The sequence below is a fragment of the Vulpes lagopus genome, chromosome 4 (genome assembly GCF_018345385.1).
Source record: "Vulpes lagopus strain Blue_001 chromosome 4, ASM1834538v1, whole genome shotgun sequence".
NCBI lineage: Eukaryota > Metazoa > Chordata > Mammalia > Carnivora > Canidae > Vulpes > Vulpes lagopus.
In genome coordinates this window covers 136,078,777-136,098,326 of record NC_054827.1, presented here as the reverse complement: position 1 = coordinate 136,098,326, position 19,550 = coordinate 136,078,777, and the positions used below count along the sequence as shown (strand labels likewise).

Genomic DNA, 19,550 nt, shown 5'->3' with positions numbered 1-19,550 from the left:
GTCATAAAAATAATGCAGAAAGAAATACTACCCTAAGTATCTTATTTCTTCTAAAGCCAACAGTTCAGGAAAAATGTCAAAACACCTAATTCCTCAAGAAAGGCAAAAGCTCCAGTTTTACAATCTCATCTCTGCACACTATTAGGCAATCACCTATAGGAATAGGAGAAACAGCCCTGTTTCTAGTCTGCTTAAAACCTTTAATGATGTTCCATTGGCTGCAGAATAAATCCAAATGCACACTTTCAACAATAGTATTTTTTTAAGTTTTAAAATATCTTTAAAAATTATATCTTCTGTATCTTTGTAAAGAACCTGCAATCCTTTCCAGACCAGAACAAGGCAAATTATTAATTAGATTTAACCTGTAATCCTAATATGGTATCGATCTATCTTTCCAGATTTATTGGCTCATGATTCCTCCTCAGGAACTCAAGGTCAAGGTCAATTTGCACTGATATTGTTCCCTAGCTATCTTCTTCCTCTGAACCTATTGTTTCCACCTCCTGGAATACTTTAGTCTCTTAGCCCCTTCATTTTTTCTAACTAAAATCCTACCTAGAATTCCAAATCCTGTTAAATATACTTACATCTCTTAAAAATAAAAAAAATTATCCTGCTCTCATTTATTGAGAAGCAATCTTCTCATTCTTTTGTACTTTTTCAGATAAAATCACATTTACTTATTCATAAGCTTACATTTCAGTATATGAGCAGTGCTTTAAAGTAAGAGAAACTTTTGAAGCAAATAATATATACTTTAAAATCTACCTTGTGTTAAATAGTCATGCATTCCCTTTACTGTAATTCTATTTAACAAAAAATCATTCTACAATATAATTTTGAATAGTCCCTTTCTTTTTGTAAAATCTATGGGGGTGGTGAGAGAAGAGAATCTCTTGTTTGTCTTGGCAACATTCAGATTAAACTATCTCTACGAATTAAATCATCAGAAAGTTACAAAAGCAGTCAAGCTGATGTTGTGGGCAATTGGCTACTATTTAATTTGCAATTACATGCACAATTTAGAAACCACTTTAAGATAATTCACCCTCCAGAGTATTGCTAACATATCAGCTGCTGCAAAATACAATTCAAGAGGGAAAAAAACATCATATGTAATAAACTGATATGAAATAAGAACCTTAAATTCAGAGCGTTAATCTCCCAAAATGAGAAAAGTAGTCTGTTCCATAATTGTGGAATGTATTGATGAAGTGTTTATTCTCCAGTGTGTTAGCTTCTTTATGTCTGGAATTTGCAATCAAAACTGAACGCAGCCAGGCTTGGGCACCATCAAGGGCATTATGCTTTACTATGGGTCAACCAAGGAATCTTAAAAAACAAACACACACCCACTAAAAACAGAAAAAAACATGCCAGTCTTTTGATTTTTTTCTGATAACATATCTGAATTATTCATGTTGTATTCATTATAACCAACAACCTTTCAGTAAAAGCTTAAGAATAGGTGTCTTTGACAAACGGGCATGTAGGTATAGAGAGTGAAGGTTGTGAACAGAGCAGCTTATTCATCAGAAAAAGATAAACAGAGAATGCAAGCTAAAGTGCAAAAAGAGTTTTCAAATTTTAACAAAAGGATGTTTTGAACATTCCAGTTAAAGTGCATATATAACCTACTATCCAGGAAAATGCCTTCTGACCTTATGGTCCAGAACACTCAGTGATGACAGATATTCAGAAACTATTTTTTTTTTTTTCACACATAGAAATCCTAAGACATAAAAGAAAACCAGTCCCAATAATAGTACCAAATAGCATGCCAGAAACCGTTAAGTGTAATCAAGAAATATTTATTTTCCAAAATAATAATTTTTAAAGTATACAAAGAATACACATTAAAGCGACACCATCTGGAACACCTTCTGTTTAGAGCTTTTTAGAGCAAAAATGCTCTGTGTGTGCAAAATATTATTGCAATATTTTTCTGTCTAAGGATACTCATGCTATGCACAGAGAAAATCATCACGAAGATTAAAATCTATTTCTAAATAGTGACTATATTCAGTAGATGATTATCAATATATGAACTTTTCCAGTTCAGGGTGTTCTTTCTCCTCTTTGGCTTTAAAAAATATTAATATATTTTAGTACTTTAATCAAAGGTAGACAAGGACAAGGAAAAGATGTGAAATTAATTTATTAAATTTATTTTTCATTTGCAATTCTGGCTCAAGGTATTACTAGAAAAAAAAAACAAAAGGTTAATTTTATAGCTGGTTAGTTTCTCTCTCTTCCAATTATTCACAATATCTCTACATGCTATCAACATGAATAACTGGAAGTTGTTTTATTTCCTAAAGCCACAATTTTATCTGTTATTGACAAGTCTAACAATCTACATATTAGCTTACAGTCATTTTTTCTCAACAGGCTAAAAGATCAAACAAGAGATGAAAAAGAGAGCGATGCAATGAAATTTTCTTCTTTTGACATGGTAATAAAACAGCTCTTAAGCAATCACATCTATAATTAACTGGCCTTCTTTGAGTAGAGGAGAGTAGCACACATTCCCTAGCTCAGTAAGTAATATGACCATTCCTAAAGTCACCCAGGCCAAGAAAACTTAGGAGTCATCCTTATATTCTAGTTCACAAAGCAATTGAAAACCATAAAATGGGGATCTTTCTCAACATTCCACCCATGAGATCTAGAAAGTTTCCAATATCCAAACCATCCATCAATTCCTCTTTTCTTCTTGTTACAATCAAGGGACCTTATTTTCTTCTTGTCCTCTCTCCTATACCTTCAATATCTCCCTTTTTTGTGTCTCTTTCCATCAGAATTTAAACTTGCACAAATTCAAACCATCTAAAACAAACTGCACACATATTCCCTTCCTGGGAACAAATCCCTTCTACCTCGCTAATCCTATTAACCTCCAGACATCCTCCCAAACTCCTCACCAGCTGTTTCAAGTTACTCAATTCCCAGGCTTAATCTAATCCAGTTTCTGCTTTATCACTTCTACTCACTTTAAAGTCACCAGATGGACTCCACATCAATTATCCAATGAAGTATCTGCCCTCATCAGGCAACACCTACCAGTTTTGACTGTTCCTGTCTTCTTGAAACACTCTCTCTCCCTGGGTTTTGTGACCCCAACTCTTTCTTGGTTTCTTGCTTCACTCTCCGGATAAACTAGCTTAACAAGGCAAGGCAGCTACTCCACCCTGATAATTACTTGGCCTCTAAAAGGTTGTATAGTCATCAAGGCTCCAACACATTAATTCTTCCCTCCTCACTCTATAGACTCTTCCTAAGTGATGTCCTGTTCTCCTTTCTATATATGGGTAACTCCAAAATCTGTAACTCTACCCCATTAACCTTTATATGAACACCAGATCTATAAATATAATGTCATCCCAGCACTTGGTCCTTAGATGTTTGTAAGCAAGCCATGTTCAACATATATAAAATCAAATTTATTATTTCCCAAGCTCCCTCTCGAACCTGCTCTTATTATTCCCTATTTGAAGCCAGTTTATTCACATAACGTATACACATAGAAATACACACAAATATGTATGTACACATGTGTATATACATACACAGATGTATAAATATTAGAGACTACTTTGCCCCACACAAGGTGCCACTGCTGGTACATGTTCATTCTCTTTGTTCTGTCAGGATTTATAACCAGCACACTCCTAATCTCCCAGGCTCAATCTTAACAATTCTCACTTCTGACCCCCTTTCTTTCTGCTATTTAATTAGGTAAGAATTATATGGAGAATGAGATATATACATATTTTTTCTACAAAATCATTTTTTTCTAATAAAAGTTTCCCATAAACTGCTGAAATTTTAAGTTCTGGTAACCTATCGTTTACCCAGGATCCTGGTACATTTGTTTACTTTATTCTTGAGAATAATTTGGTGTTGGTAAGTTAAACTTAATTCTTGTTTTAAAAAGAAAAGAACCTTTTGGTTGTTAAGTTATAAACTGACCACACCTTGATTTCAAAATGGATTTGTGAAAATTAATAAAAGAAAATCTTGTTTAGAATAGAGTCAAGAGGCCATAAAGAGGAGTTCTCATGAAAAACCACTAGTTGGTTAATTGCAGATCCAACAGGACGGGAATCTGGCAAGTCCATACTACCACAAATACTTCTTTACTGCCCAGGCAGGAGGAAGAAAGGTTTTCTCGCCCCAGCAACTGCCCAGCCAATAAGATACCCTAAAAACTATAGAACACTTCTGAAAGAAATTGAGGAAGACACAAAGAGATGGAAAAATATTCCATGCTCATGGACTGGCAGAATTAATATTGTGAAAATGTCAATGTTACCCAGGGCAATTTACATGTTTAATGCAATCCCTATCAAAATACCATGGACTTTCTTCAGAGAGGTAGAACAAATTATTTTAAGATTTGTGTGGAATCAGAAAAGACCCCAAATAGCCAGGGGAATTTTAAAAAAGAAAACCATATCTGGGGGCATCACAATGCCAGATTTCAGGTTGTACTACAAAGCTGTGGTCATCAAGACAGTGTGGTACTGGCACAAAAACACACACATAGATCAATGGAACAGAATAGAGAACCCAGAAGTGGACCCTGAACTTTATGGTCAACTAATATTCGATAAAGGAGGAAAGACTATCCACTGGAAGAAAGACAGTCTCTTCAATAAATGGTGCTGGGAAAATTGGACATCCACATGCAGAAGAATGAAACTAGACCACTCTCTTACACCATACACAAAGATAAACTCAAAATGGATGAAAGATCTAAATGTGAGACAAGATTCCATCAAAATCCTAGAGGAGAGCACAGGCAACACCCTTTTTGAACTTGGCCACAGTAACTTCTTGCAAGATACATCCATGAAGACAAAAGAAACAAAAGCAAAAATGAACTATTGGGACTTCATCAAGATAAGAAGCTTTTGCACAGCAAAGGATACAGTCAACAAAACTTAAAGACAACCTACAGAATGGGAGAAGATATTTGCAAATGACGTATCAGATAAAGGGCTAGTTTCCAAGATCTATAAAGAACTTATTAAACTCAACACCAAAGAAACAAACAATCCAATCATGAAATGGGCAAAAGACATGAACAGAAATCTCACAGAGGAAGACATAGACATGGCCAACATGCACATGAGAAAATGCTCTGCATCACTTGCCATCAGGGAAATACAAATCAAAACCACAATGAGATCCCACCTCACACCAGTGAGAATGGGGAAAATTAACAAGGCAGGAAACCACAAATGTTGGAGAGGATGCGGAGAAAAGGGAACCCTCTTACACTGTTGGTGGGAATGTGAACTGGTGCAGCCACTCTGGAAAACTGTGTGGAGGTTCTTCAAAGAGTTAAAAATAGACCTGCCCTACGACACAGCAATTGCACTGCTGGGGATTTACCCCAAAGATACAGATGCAGTGAAATACCGGGACACCTGCACCCTGACGTTTCTAGCAGCAATGTCCACAATAGCCAAACTGTGGAAGGAGCCTCGGTGTCCATTGAAAGATGAATGGAAAAGAAAGAAAAGAATAGAAAAGAATAGAAAAGAAAAGAAAAGAAAAGAAAAGAAAAGAAAAGAGAAGAGAAGAGAGAAGAGAAAAAAGAAAAAGAAAGAAAGAAAGAAAGAGAAAGAAAGAAAGAGAAAGAAAGAAAGAAAGAAAGAAAGAAAGAAAGAAAGAAAGAAAGAAAGAAGAATGAATAAAGAAGATGTGGTTTATGTATACAATGGAATATTCCTCAGCCATTAGAAATGACAAATACCCACCATTTGCTTCAACGTGGATGGAACTGGAGGGTATTATGCTGAGTGACATAAGTCAGTCGGAGAAGGACAAACATTATATTCTCATTCATTTGGGGAATATAAATAATAGTGAAAGGGAATAGAATGGAAGGGAGAAGAAATGGGTGGGAAATATCAGAAAGGGAGACAGAACATAAAGACTCCTAACTCTGGGAAACGAACTAGGGGTGGTGGAAGGGAAGGTGGGCGGGGGGTGGGGGTGAATGGGTGACAGGCACTGAGGGCGGCACTTGAAGGGATGAGCACTGGGTGTTATTCTGTATGTTGGCAAATTGAACACCAATAAAAAAATAAAGTTATTAAAAAAAAAGAAACCATTACCACTCAGTCAATGAAAAGCCACTATAAATTGCCAGTTTTACTCCACAAGACTCTTTGTTTATAAAAGTCCCCCACTCCCAAGTCCCCCAGAATCACTCCTTTTCTTTTGTTCTCTGGACTTGCTTACGCTTTCACTGTAGCATGCTTGTTCCTAATTTTAATTCTCTGTCCCCAATAAACCCATTTTTGCTGGTGAAATAACTGGCAGCTTTATCTTAGAGGTAACAGATTATGCTCCTCAACATCATACAGGCACTGGAAGGCTATTAAAGTGCTTGAATAGTGCCTGATACATAGCGAGTTCTATACACATTCTCATCGTTGTATTCTTGTTGTTGTCAGAATATTATTGATTTGGAGAAAATAAGAAAAGCAAGTAAAAGCAGGATGTAAGTATGTGATAAATAGAGTTGTTTTCAAATGGTACATTTTGTATGGCAGCTGTTCAAAGAGACTTAAGGGAAATAACTTGGTTATATATTTGCCCCTGTATTTCTCTGACACATTCCTTGTTCTTTAGTAAAAATGCTTGCAACATAACTTGTTAATAACATGTAGATAAACATTTTGAAATTATCATCAAAAACATGATTAAGCAGCTCTGACCATTATTTTGCAATTACATTAGTTTTCAACTATTCTGTGAACTCCGAGTGTAGTGTATCTGAGTTCAACTACTGACTCCTATACTCCCTCTGGAGGAAAGGTCAAGATGTTACAAAAAAAACAAAACATTTGGTTTTCTGGCTTCCCTATTTTGCATCATAAGGGAGGGCACTGTATGCAGTGAGCATTAAATAAAAAGTCATCAAATTGATTAGAATAATTCCAATCCCTGTTTGCTACATTTTAATTCATGTTTGCAACATTTTAATTGAAACCTATATACCACTGGTCAAATCCATCTTAGCCTGAAAATGGTCATGAAAAAAAAAATACCTTGGCTATAATAATCTGATAATATAAATGATAAATACAATAAATTCAACTAACAAGTTGCTATTGGTTTATTTGTTTAAAAAAATAAGTTTTAGGGAGTTCAGACTCCAAATCCAAACTGCTGATAACTTTTTTACCATTAAAGTAGGAGGCAACAGGAATTCTGTAAATATGAATGGATGACTGTAAAAACTGCATTGTGCTAGTTCTTTAATGGTAATACTATCCAAACATAATACTACCTCATTGTGATTTGTGAACACATAATCAAAAGTACTCTGAAATTACAGTGAAACCATCAACTGGTGCCAAAAATCAGAATCTCAACTATCATGAACCATTATAATCCCAGAAATAAGCAAATAAAAACACAGAATACTAATTATGCCTCTAAATTAAAAAACACCCACTGACATAAATAATCAGCAATATGCTTGCTGTCTAAGCTGTTGATGTCTTTCCAGGAAACGGAAGAAAAGACAGGTGTCTTTCATCTAGGTGAATCCAAACAGTTCCTTGGCTAAATATCATCAATGTGCTGATGACTCTCAATCTCCATCTCCAGTCACCACCTCTCCACTTAATTTCAGACTTGTATATTCACTTTCCCGCTCACCAGCCCCACTTTGCTACCAAATAGACATCTCAAAGGTAACATTTTCAATACCAAATTCTCAATCTACTACACTAAACTTACTAACATTTTAACCTTACTCTCCTATATTTGTTATTTGGAGAAAAACAGCATTATCATTCATGTACTTACTCAGGCCAAATGTTGGGGTATCCTTAACTCTTGCACTCATCTAATCCACCAACACACCCTCTGGCTTTTGTCTTCACAGCAACTCCAACCAGTCCTCAACACTATTTCATTATGTCTGCTATCTCTTGCCCAGCCTCTGTAGCAGCATCCTAACTGGACACTCACATTCACTTGTGTACCCCAAAAGCTTATTCACCTGAAGTCAGAGTAGCCCTTTAAACACCTAAGTGAGATCACATTCTGGCTCTCAAAATGAGCAGCTTCCCATTATGCTTAGAATAAAATTCAAATCTATACATATCATGACCTGTCAGGGCCTCTATGATCAGGCCCAGGGAGCTCTCTAAAATAATTTCTTTCCACTCTCAAACTCATCTGAAGATTCAAGCTGCCAATAGCAGCTTGCTTGCAGACTGTGAACATGCTAACTACAGCACACTGTTAGGGTCTTCAAAATATCCTTGACCTTATACCTGGAAAGCTCCATTCAGACTGCTTCGTGTTTTGTTACTTTAGACCTTATACACATCTCCAAAGATACTCTCTCTTACCACCCTCTCTAAAACAGAATACTACTCCATCAGGCTCTCTCTTCACCTTATTTTTCTTCAAGCATTTAAAACTGATGGTCATGATACTATGTATTTTTTGTCTGCTTATATTCTATTTCTGCCACTAGTGCACATGCTTCATGGGGGTATAAATCATCTCCATTTCATTCAGCACTATATCCCCAATACCTACTGTATTGTGTATGTGTGTGTGTGTGTGTGTGTGTATGGACATACATGTACACATACTTCGGAAAATTTCCAACAGGCTATAAAAGAGTGGGCTCTCGCTCAAAGAAAATAACCAAAACAACCTACACTTCCTAGAGTTACTGTAATAAGGAATAAAAAACAAAAATGTACTTACCTCCCTTTTTCTACCAAGAGCAAGACATCCATTTTTTCCCCATTTTGAACCACTGTGCTGATTGCTGGAGGAAGAGGAGAAACACATGAATCTATCATTTAAAGCTTGACATTAAAACCCATAAAAACAATTATTAATACGACTTAATCATGTTTGGAAGTAAGGTGTCCTAATTTTCTCTAAAAGCTACTATTATATGCAATAAAGAATTATATCCAAAATACATGATGAAAGAGGAAAAATCATCTCACTTAGTTCTTGCAGTCTTCTTAAGTGCATTCTATCTTCCTGAACTTCTTGCATTTGGAGACAAAAACGCAAACTAGATTTTTCCATAGAAAACCAGCCTTTTCTCCACTGATCCAGGGCATGGCAGTCTTTGTAGTAGAGTTGACCAATCAAATCATAGTCAGCTTCTGTTAAGTTTTCAGCAACAAAGGGAACAAAATGCTGTTAAGACAAATACAGAAAAGTAATAAAGACAGTGCAAATAGGAAATCCCTTCCCAACTATGTATTTGAGGGAAGGGAGAAAAATAAAAAATAGTTTCTGTACCTTAAAAATTTAGAAGTAACCCAAATTTCACAACAATTATTTAAGCCTATCAATCTTAAAAATGCACAGATATAATGCATTTTCAAATGGCAGGATCTTAAACCACTTTTTTTGATATATACAGAATTGAAGTAGGAAGACATTCTCTATGCTGATTTATGGCATCTTTCAAAATGTCAACCCTCAATGTTTGTCTCTATTTCTAGCTCTTACTGAATCTATCCCTTTCCCCTTTGTGTATACTATGAATAACATAACTTCCTATAAAGAAACATTCATAGAAATGACTTTACAATAGTGAAAAGATCTTAATCATCACAACATGGTCTCAATTCAAAGAATGATTCCTCAAAGGTCCTACATTATTTTTTTCTCTGCTTAAAGCTCTAGGAAGAAAACTCTTAATCTCTTTTGACTATAACCTTTGAACACTTAATGAAGTGTGGACATTTCCCCAGAATCTTGTATAAAATTTTTATGAGTCTCTGAAACTCAATCAGAGACCCCCAAGTTAAGAATATTCTCTGGTTTAGGGTGAATATGCAATTTTTTAAATACCTTGGCTATTGCCTCTGTCCATTTTCTTTGAGCTTGAGATGTTTCAGCTCCAAATAAAAATGCACGTTCTGAGGGTAAATAGATCTCAAAGGTAAAGATGGGCCTATGGCACACATGAATAAAAAGATACCACTGTTTATGTCTGGCTTTTACGGAAACAAATAATACAAAAGTTAAACTTTTAATTAAATTCTCTTTGAAAACTGGATAATGTTTTGAAATCTATCATATTCTTCCACTGATTTATATTTTAATTCATTTGAATAAATGGAATACGCTGGATCAGACAAAAGGAATATTCTTCTAATTACTTAATCATTGGACTACATGACTATGTTAATAATGCCCCAGGTACTCTTCAGTTGACTGATGTGACAAAGCGCTCCCTTTCGACTCCTCCTCCCTCTCAGTCCAGCCCACCTTGACATTCTATTTAAAGCAAACACTATCCAAACCATTCTCTAATCAGCCCTCTTCTTGTCTTCACAAATTTTTCTCCCATTATCTCATATTATCCCAAAATTTTATCTCCTTACTGCAGATCAAAGTAGAGTAACATCTCTGGTCCTAAATTGTTCCCTGGGGCCCTCATCCACAGCTCCAACTCTTTCCTAGAACATGTTAACATTGCTGCTGTTACCTAAAAAAAAAATCTCAAAATACCCTATATCAAAGTCTTCTTCCTTCTTCCTCTTTTTTATCCCACACTGGTTGTATGTGCCTCATGGTTCAATTTAGATGTATCACCATCTATTTTATTACGCTCAAAACCTTGGGACTTATTCATAGCAGCTTTTCAACCAGACAGTCCAGACAGTTAATCTCTTTAGTCCAATCATACAATTAATCTCACTGTTTTGTTTTGTTTTTTCTTTCTTTTCATGATCTTTTCCTCTAGGTAAACTCTAAGTAATTGTGGACTCTCTTCCTCCTATCTCTCACCAGTTGAGCTAGCTTTCTTCCTTAAATACAAATCTATGTAACTTCTCAGTGTCTACATTACTGAGTTCAAACTCTATAAAGTGCTATTTCAGGAAACTCAAAGCTTGGCTGCAATAATTATTTTTTAACCTAATTTCAGTAAAACAAAACAAAAAATTTATTTCACTGTACATGGTTTCTCCTGCATTTCTACTTATATCAAGGACATTCTTTCAAGAATGTTTTATTTTTGAATATGATTATATGCTGACATAACCTAGTAATATTTTAAATTATATTTACTAATTAAGCAATTAAATATTAGAATGTATTTATTTTAATATTTCACAGTAAGCCATATATTAATTATTTTTTTTCAGAATAAAAGCACTATTAAGATTAAAACAAAAACAGAATCAATTAATAATCAGTTTTCTTGGCATAAATGTATCAAGCTAAACTAGAAAACAGTAGTCACTTTAGCTAGTATATACCGGTCAGCATATATTAATGATACTACGATGTAACGCATCATTTTACGTAAATAAAAGTTTTGCAAATCTCTTCCTATTCTCATAAAATTTACATTAAAATACGATGTTCCTATAGAACTGATTTATGCAGGTTTTCATATTTATAGTTTTTAATTAACTACATTACAAAATATAACTTTCACACCAAGTATCTTAGATGATTTGTTTTTAGAAGTCCTCACAAAAAATGTATTAAACCATTCTTTGAGCCAAATATATTAAATAAATAATGCTTACTCTTTTAATTGCAACTTTAAAGAAACCATTAAAATGCTAAAGTAAATCTTTGGGGAATTTAGCTTTTCAATATGGCATTAAATATATTTAGTTTATTTTAATGCAAATAAGTCATTACTGAGTATTTTTCCTTTGAATGATAATGCATTAAATGAATGCATAAATGTTCCTATTACTCCACCATTTTAAACAATGAGTAAATTATAAAAATTTTAGGACATGTTCTAGAATGGAATGTTATAAATTTATTTAAGATTAGATGCGAATACATTAGCATTTCATAGAACCTAGTATGATATTTTAATTTTTCTACTTTTTAGCAAATTCCCTAAGGAATTTTCAGAACTTTCAAATGACTAGGCTTCAAGAAACTATTAAACTCAGGGGCACGTGGGTGGCTCAGTGGTTGAGCATCTGCCTTCGGCTCAGATCAGGATTCTGGAGTTCTGGGATGGAGTAAGGCACCAGGATCCCCACAGGGTGTCTGTTTCTCCCTCTGCCTATGTCTCTACCTCTCATGTCTCTCATAGATAAATAAATAAACCTTAAAAAAATATATTAAACTCTTCTACAACAAGCAAATGAAGAATTAAAGTAATAAAACTCTTATTGTCTGGTATGGTAAATATCAGGAAATATTCTTCATCTCCTACCTGTTTAATAGTAGACCTACCCCGTATTTAAATAGAAGTCTTCTTTGTGTACAGCCAGGCAGATAATTTCACTGATGTTAATGGTGCCATTAGGTGTGGTAGACTTATCATTTTCATAGTAACTCAAGAAACCTCCTTCCAAAACACACCACTTTTTATTTGTCTCTAGAAATTTAAAACAAATAATAAATTGAGTTACATCATAATTCTAATTTTTAAAAAATACATGGTTTAAATAATGACTGGATTCAAATAAATTTATTAATTTCCTATTTTGTGTAAAGAGTATGCTATTACTGCATGGGATATACAGTTGTCACTTCCTCTGCTCTCAAAACATGTGCAATCTAGAAACAAGGAATTTACAAGACAAAAATAACTATGACATCGATGACCAGAAAAGCAAACAGATTTATAAAGAGACTGCTACAAAACAACTCTGAAACAGCAAGGACTGATGTCTACAGAGAGTATTAGAGGAATAAACATAGTGTAAAAAGTAAGATTGTGGTTGATGTTAGGTAGGTATGCAAAAGAAAAAAAGGGGCCATAACCTGCAGTGCTCTTAATGCCCTGGTTAGGGAATTTAAAATTCAAATCATAAGAGATCTTAAACTATGGCCTACAGGCCAAATCCACATCATCACCTGTTTTTATAAATAAAGTTTTATTAAAACACAGCCACATGTATTCACTTATAGATTTTCTGTGGCTGTTTTCCCACTAAAAGGGTAGAACTGAGTTGTGGCAAAGATCATCTGGCTTGCAAGGCTTAAAGAATTTACTATCTGACTCTTTTCAGAAAAAGTTTGCTGAGCTTTGATTGTGTAGTTGATGGCGAGCCACAGGAATGGTTTCAGCAGAGGAATATGATCAGATACGAATTTTACATATTTTGCCTACTGTGGGAAATAGACTTAAGAAGGTAAGGCCAGTTAGGATACTGTCAACAGAGGCCTAAGTGAGAGAGAAGACAGCCAAAAGCAGGACAGTGGTAGCAAGGATGGGAGGAGAGAGTGGGAAGGAGGGAGAAACAGAAAAGTATACCTGCTTGTGTATATTTTGAGGAGATAAACATATAATGATTGGATTCAGAGGGCAAGGGAGAACTCACAAATGGTTGTGTCATTTTTAGCTTTGATTACAAGGTTGGCAATAGGTCCACTTTTATTTAAAAGAAAGGAGAAACAGTTTTAGAGGATATAATGAGTTTTCTTTTAGATTGAATCAGAGATAGCTTTTGGAAATCCAAGTGGGGATACCTATTAGATCACTCTAGAGATTTGCACCTTGGGGCAAGGAAAGGTCTCAATAACTAGGAAGTCTTTACGTTAAAGATAGTAGTTGAAAATATAAATTCACCAAAGATAAAATGTTAGGGAACTTAAAATCATAAGGAGTAATGATTGTAGGAGGGGTGAAAAGCAATGAAGCAAGTGAGAAGAGACAGTGTATAAAACGGAAAGCGCCAAAACATTCCAAAAAGGGATGACTGCCACTATTAAATATAGCAAAGAAATCTAATAAAAGAAGGGCTTAAAAAAATCTGTTGGTCTTCCTAAGAAGAAGGTAACCATCTACTTTACTTTAGTGTGCAATGAAAGAAGCCAGGTTCCAGCATACTGAAGACTAAAGAGGAAGAAATGAAATCAGTCAGGATAGAGCAATAGCCTCTGCCATTAAAAAAAAAAAAAAGGATATCATAAACTCAAATGAAGGAATGAGCTATGGTAAGGCAAATGGCAGAGCATCAAAAAATGTTTCTGGAGCTGAACTGAGGATGAACATTTTCTTTCTCAAAAACAGAGGAGAATAAAGAGGAGAAATGGAAAGATACAGTTAAATCTTGAGCTAAGAAGACTTCTTAAAATGGTATTCCACTCAGCTGACCCAATGTCTCAAAGACTGGGTTGAGGCACAATCTCTCCTAGACCTCTTCTCCAAACTTTTATAGTTGTCAGGCTGAATTAAGTATATTCCTATAGCATCCTCAGCACAATATGGATCATAAGAAGGTGGAATTGGAACTCAAAGACTCTGGAGTCTAATAATGCCTTCATGGTACCTCCAAAAAACAACTTCACCATTCCCTTGGGTTCTTCTCTGTAAAATTAAGATTAAAAAACATCAAATTCATAGGATTGCTGGGTGATCAAAGCATGTAATGCTACACATGAAGCATATCCAAAAGTGACTTTATAAGTGGCTGTTTAAATACATACTAACAATGTAAAATACTTTTTCTAAATATAAGTGGAGTATCTAAACAATGTAACAATTTAATTTTTTTCATTTAACCAGAAATTTTATAAGTTACTTGGTAACAAGGACTGTCTCTTTCTATTCTTAAGAATCAACCACATTGCATAACCTAGGGGAAGTTTGTTGAAATCATTATTTTCATAAATTATGAAATGTTGTTATTAGTTATGGATATGGCTCAGATGAGGTTGCCAACTTTAAGAGAAATACAAAAATAAGAAATGTGTTAAAGAATCAATAAGAAGATCATAAATGGAATTACTTTTAAGCATAGGAGGATGGATCCAAGTATGCATCTCCATTTCCTCCCAAACTACAACAGAACCACACTGAAGAGATAAAAGTAAAAACTCAAAAGAACAAAGAACCAAAGAATCCACAGTACATTGGAAATGACTGACCTGGGATCCCTGAGTGGCTCAGCGGTTTAGCACCTGCCTTCACCCCAGGGCGTGATCCTGGAGTCCCAGGATCGAGTCCCACATCAGGCTCCGTGCATGGAGCCTGCTTCTCCCTCTGCCTGTGTCTCTGCCTCTCTCTCTCTCTCTCTCTCTCTCTCTCTCTCTCTCTCTCTCCCTCTGTCTCTTATGAATAAATAAATATTAAAAAAAAAAAAAGGAAATGACTGACCTGTCTGAGAGGCAAAAGCTGGTAACTTCGGTTATGCAAAGTAGAGGAAACAAATAATGTTCTACAAAGTTCCATAAAATACTTGAAAGGCTAATACCTAAGAAAGCACAGGGTAAGAAGTAGAATTGAATCAAGTTTATTACATAAAGGGAGTAAAGTCCACATATATTCTTCCCTGTGCTAAGCAGCTAAACAATAATCCCCCCTCATCCATGTGAAAGCTGAGTCCTTTTGTAGAAACTGGACCAAACAGATTCTAAAATGAGAGACTCTAGGCATTGTTGAGGCAGAGGAAGTTGCCAGTGATAATCGAGATCCAAATCCCAATATTCTCAGTAAGAGATGGAATCTTCTGAGACTGATCCCAAACATTTAAAAGAAAGCTTCCAATGTAAAAGACAGACACTGAAACCAAATATTTTTTTAAACTCTAAATAATAGCAGACTGTCAAAGGAAGATACTGTAACCATAAAACAAGAACAGCATGTTCTAAGAAGGAAAATCAAGAACACAAAAAAATAAGTATTTATAATTAAAAATGGAATCAGGAATTTTAAAAATTAGGAAAAAGAGAGAAAGCTTAGAAAAGAAACTCTCCAAAAGGCAAAACAAGGGGAAGAAAAAAATGATAGTATAAGATGATGGAGCTGTTAAAGAAGTAATACTATAAGAAGTAATATTACTTCCACGAAAAAAAATTAGAGAAGAAGAATTTTTCAAAGACAAAGAATAATGTCTAAGAATGAAAAAAAAAAGGAATATCTTTTTTGTCCATTAAAATTGTACTGTGCATGTGCATGTACTGCTTTGGTAAAATAAAAATCAGAAAAAAATTGTTTACAAGATCACCAATTTAGTGTGCTTTTGTGGCCAATTTTATAGGGCCTGGTTCCCTAACTGGCAAATCTCAGCAATCTCAAAGGTCTGGAGGCAGAAGCTGGGAAAATAGAAAAGACTGGTCAAGCTATTCTTTAATGGGTAAAAAGAAATAAGCAATTTTGGAGGTTAGCAAGAATGCTTCACGAATCACCATTAGGATCCAAATAAAGGGGGAAGAGGGCTGATGAACCAGAGCTAGAAATGGTTTGGGGTGGATGAACAAGAATAACTGAGAGCCTCAAAGAACTACATATAAAAATAAGGCCTGGCCACAACAGTATAACCATGGAACATTAAATGTATAAAGTGAGCTAAATTCTGCTCCTGCATCAACTATGAGGTTATCAGTTCATAAAGTACAGTAATATATACAGGTTAACAGAACATGTGAGTCAATATAGCCATGAGTATCAACAATCGTCTATACACAGGAAAACAATATTAGAATAAATGGAACTTAAGCTACAGATGATTATTACTGACATGGAAATGATACAGGGGAAAGAGAAGTCATTAACTGCTACAACTGAATGGAGTACTTAATAATGGAAGTCAGAAACTACTTCCTAAAGGCTGTAGATGCTTTATTCCTTTTAATTTTGAAAATAAAATTTTGTGTCCTTACCCTCCATTAGTAGAGTCTAATGGAAGACAGTGGAGCTGGGAAAAAAGTGTCATTTCAGAAACAGGTCTATCCAGGCTTGTTCTGCTCCTACCGAATTCTGGAAATTATGTACAAATATAAAGCATGTATTTGTCTACTTTGCTCTTCTAATGGGTTTTACATTATGATACATTCCAAAAGTACCTATGTCACTCCTTGCATTCAGCTTATTTCCGAATTGAACTTTAGACTTCAAAAATATAAATGCAAAAAAGTTCAAATGAAAGGGATGAGCCCCAACCAGACACAGTGATTTTATATAACCTGTCTTTGCATTGCCAAAATTTATTAGTCTGCATCACTTCTTAATTTCTATTTGAAAAACTAAAACATGAGCTTTGAGAATTGAGGGAAATTAAAAAAAAAAAACACTAATCATCCCACATATTTCCTAGTGAAAGACACTAACATGAAAACTGAATTCCAAAAGATGTTATTTTCTATGGGTTTTAATGATGTAATTCTATAGGTCTGTAGCTTGCCAAATAACCCTCTAAGTGAGGTAAAAATATTAAACTCCAATATTTTTTAAAAAAGGAAAGCTAGGAAGAAAAAAAAATATTTGAAATTTTCAGTCTCTTGAGGTAAAAAGATAATTATTTTTGAATTATCATCTCTCCATCCTATTTCTGGAGTCTAAAGATTGTACAAACTCTCAAATTTTAAGTTATTGCCAAGAATTAAATTATATAATCAACCCATAATGTTGCATTTAAAATATACATTAGATCTACAGATATTAAGGGTAATGAATATGGTTTATACATACAGGTGTAATGAATACAATCTGTACATCAGAAAATTTCCTGATTTTGATCACTATGGTACAGTTATTTGAGGGAATGTCCTCCCTTTTTAGAAATACACACTGAGGTAATTAAGGGTAAAAGGGCATAAAGTCCACAACTTTTAAACAATTCTAAAAATATGTGCATATACACACTTACACGTGTGTGTACATATATGCACACATACACAGGAAGAAAGAGGATAAAGTAAATGTAAGGTATTAACATTTGGGAAGTCTGGGTGAAGGGTATATGAGAAATCTTTGCACCATGCTTGCAACTTTTCTGTAAGCCTGAAATTATGTTAACACAATTAAAAAAAAAAAGTTAAAAGAAACTATAGATCACCCTACTCTTTACGTTTTTCTTTATCATATGTAGGGTGGTAATAAAGAAAGAAAATAAGATGATGTGTTTAGCCTCAAAAAGCATCAAGAGAAGAATCACTTAAAAGGCCGAAATCCTGACAGCTTAGTTAGGATCACTGTATTCTGAGAAACTGCCAAATGAAAAGCTCAATCAGCACTGGTAGAAGAAAACAGCACAAAGAATTTCGTGATGGGCCCTGGAAAAAAAAGTTCACAGAGACCCAATCAATGCCTACTGGAAGATGATATATTGAACATCCAGGACCTGAGATCAAATCCTGAGCCTCAGCGTGTACTCTGCACAGTTATATGAAAATCATGAACGGTGGGATACCTGGGTGGCTCAGTCAATTAAGCGTCTGCCTTTGGCTCAGGTCATTGTCCCAGGGTCCTGGGATCCAGCCCCACATTGGGGTGGGGGTGGGGGTCCCCTGCTCAGCAGGGAGTCTGTTTCTCCTTCTCCCTCTGTCCACCCCACACTCAAGCTTTCTCTCTCAAATAAATAAAATCTTAAAAAAAATCATGAAAGGCCCTAATTTTTTTAATGAATATTTATTGTAGATTTCTGAGATCTAAGATAAGGAAAAGTCAAAATGCTAACCAACTGAAGTTATAAAATTATTTCAAAACAATGGGCTCAGATGAAGAGGATAATCCTCAAAGAATAATGCAAAAAAAAAAAAAAAAAAGCACATTTACTGAGTACAGAGATAATTACTGGCACAGTTTAGGAATCCTACCCCTGTCCTCATGAAGTTTGCAGTCCAATCCAAGAGGAGATACGTTTGGAATAATAACCATGGTGGGGGCAGGTGTGTTTTTAGGGGTTAGAAGCATTCATGGAAGGAAGTCATCCTTAGACTAGAATGATAAACAGAAAAGCATGGCTTTTGAAGTAGTAGTTTATGACTGAAAAGACATTAAAGTAGCGAAAAATACATCTGGAGCTACAACTACTCCATAATTCTGGGAAAAGCACTGAGAAACGTCAAGGAAAGAGGAAACTGCCAAAAATCGGCTTGGCCAGAGAACCAGATTACACATGAAGTTAGCAAATAGGAAAAAAAGCCACAAACCCCCAGCAGAGGCCAGGCCCCAGGAGCCTGATGTGACAGGTGTTCAGGAGCTCCTTCCTTCTCGGCAGACAAGTGCGAGTCACTGGAGGGTCTTAAACAAAAGGCGTCAAATGCACAACGCATAAAATAAATATAAATGCAGAATCTAATTATGTAAATTATAATGGGAAACAAATGACAGATCCTTTTAAAAGGTGAGTACAAACTCATTTTCTTTTTTTCTTTTTTTTTTTACAAACTCATTTTCAGTGAGAAATATGGGCTTGAGGGGATTTAGTCCTAAAGCATTATCATCACTATAACCCCTGATTTGCTTTTTTTTTTTTGGTAAGTGGAAATGGGCCAGAGGTCAGACAAGGGAGGCACAGATATTACCTTTGAGGATTTACAGTAACAAAGCTGTGACAGGAAATCTTGGCATTCCTATTCATTTGGGAAACAAGGAAGAGCTGATGTCCGAGTGCATCGGTCTGCTGAGCCCAATTCATATATGCTCTCCTAACTCTGACTTTAAGAACACACTCTGCTACAGAAGTCTTATGGTTAACCAATTCCCAGAAGATGTTCACCAAAAATACAACCTGAGCCATAGAAAGGGTAACTCTCAGGACACAAGCTGTGTGTGTATGGTGGTTGGACTGGCTGGAGGGGTTTATTTATTCTATGTAATC

The 19,550-nt window shown here is 35.1% G+C and overlaps 1 protein-coding gene across 5 annotated transcripts in view; it reads right to left on the bottom strand.

The window, feature by feature from the left end:
- The window catches only part of ARAP2 (ArfGAP with RhoGAP domain, ankyrin repeat and PH domain 2), a 189,562-nt gene that overhangs the window by 81,548 nt on the left and 88,464 nt on the right, over nt 1-19,550 (bottom strand). For all 5 annotated transcript variants that reach the window (XM_041753307.1, XM_041753306.1, XM_041753310.1 and 2 more), the window contains exons 16-19: nt 12,232-12,376; nt 9,868-9,970; nt 9,006-9,204; nt 8,755-8,818 (exon numbers count right to left, since the gene is read on the bottom strand). In XM_041753307.1, coding sequence (XP_041609241.1) covers nt 8,755-8,818; nt 9,006-9,204; nt 9,868-9,970; nt 12,232-12,376 — 511 coding nt within the window. The remainder of the gene's footprint in view (nt 1-8,754; nt 8,819-9,005; nt 9,205-9,867; nt 9,971-12,231; nt 12,377-19,550) is intronic.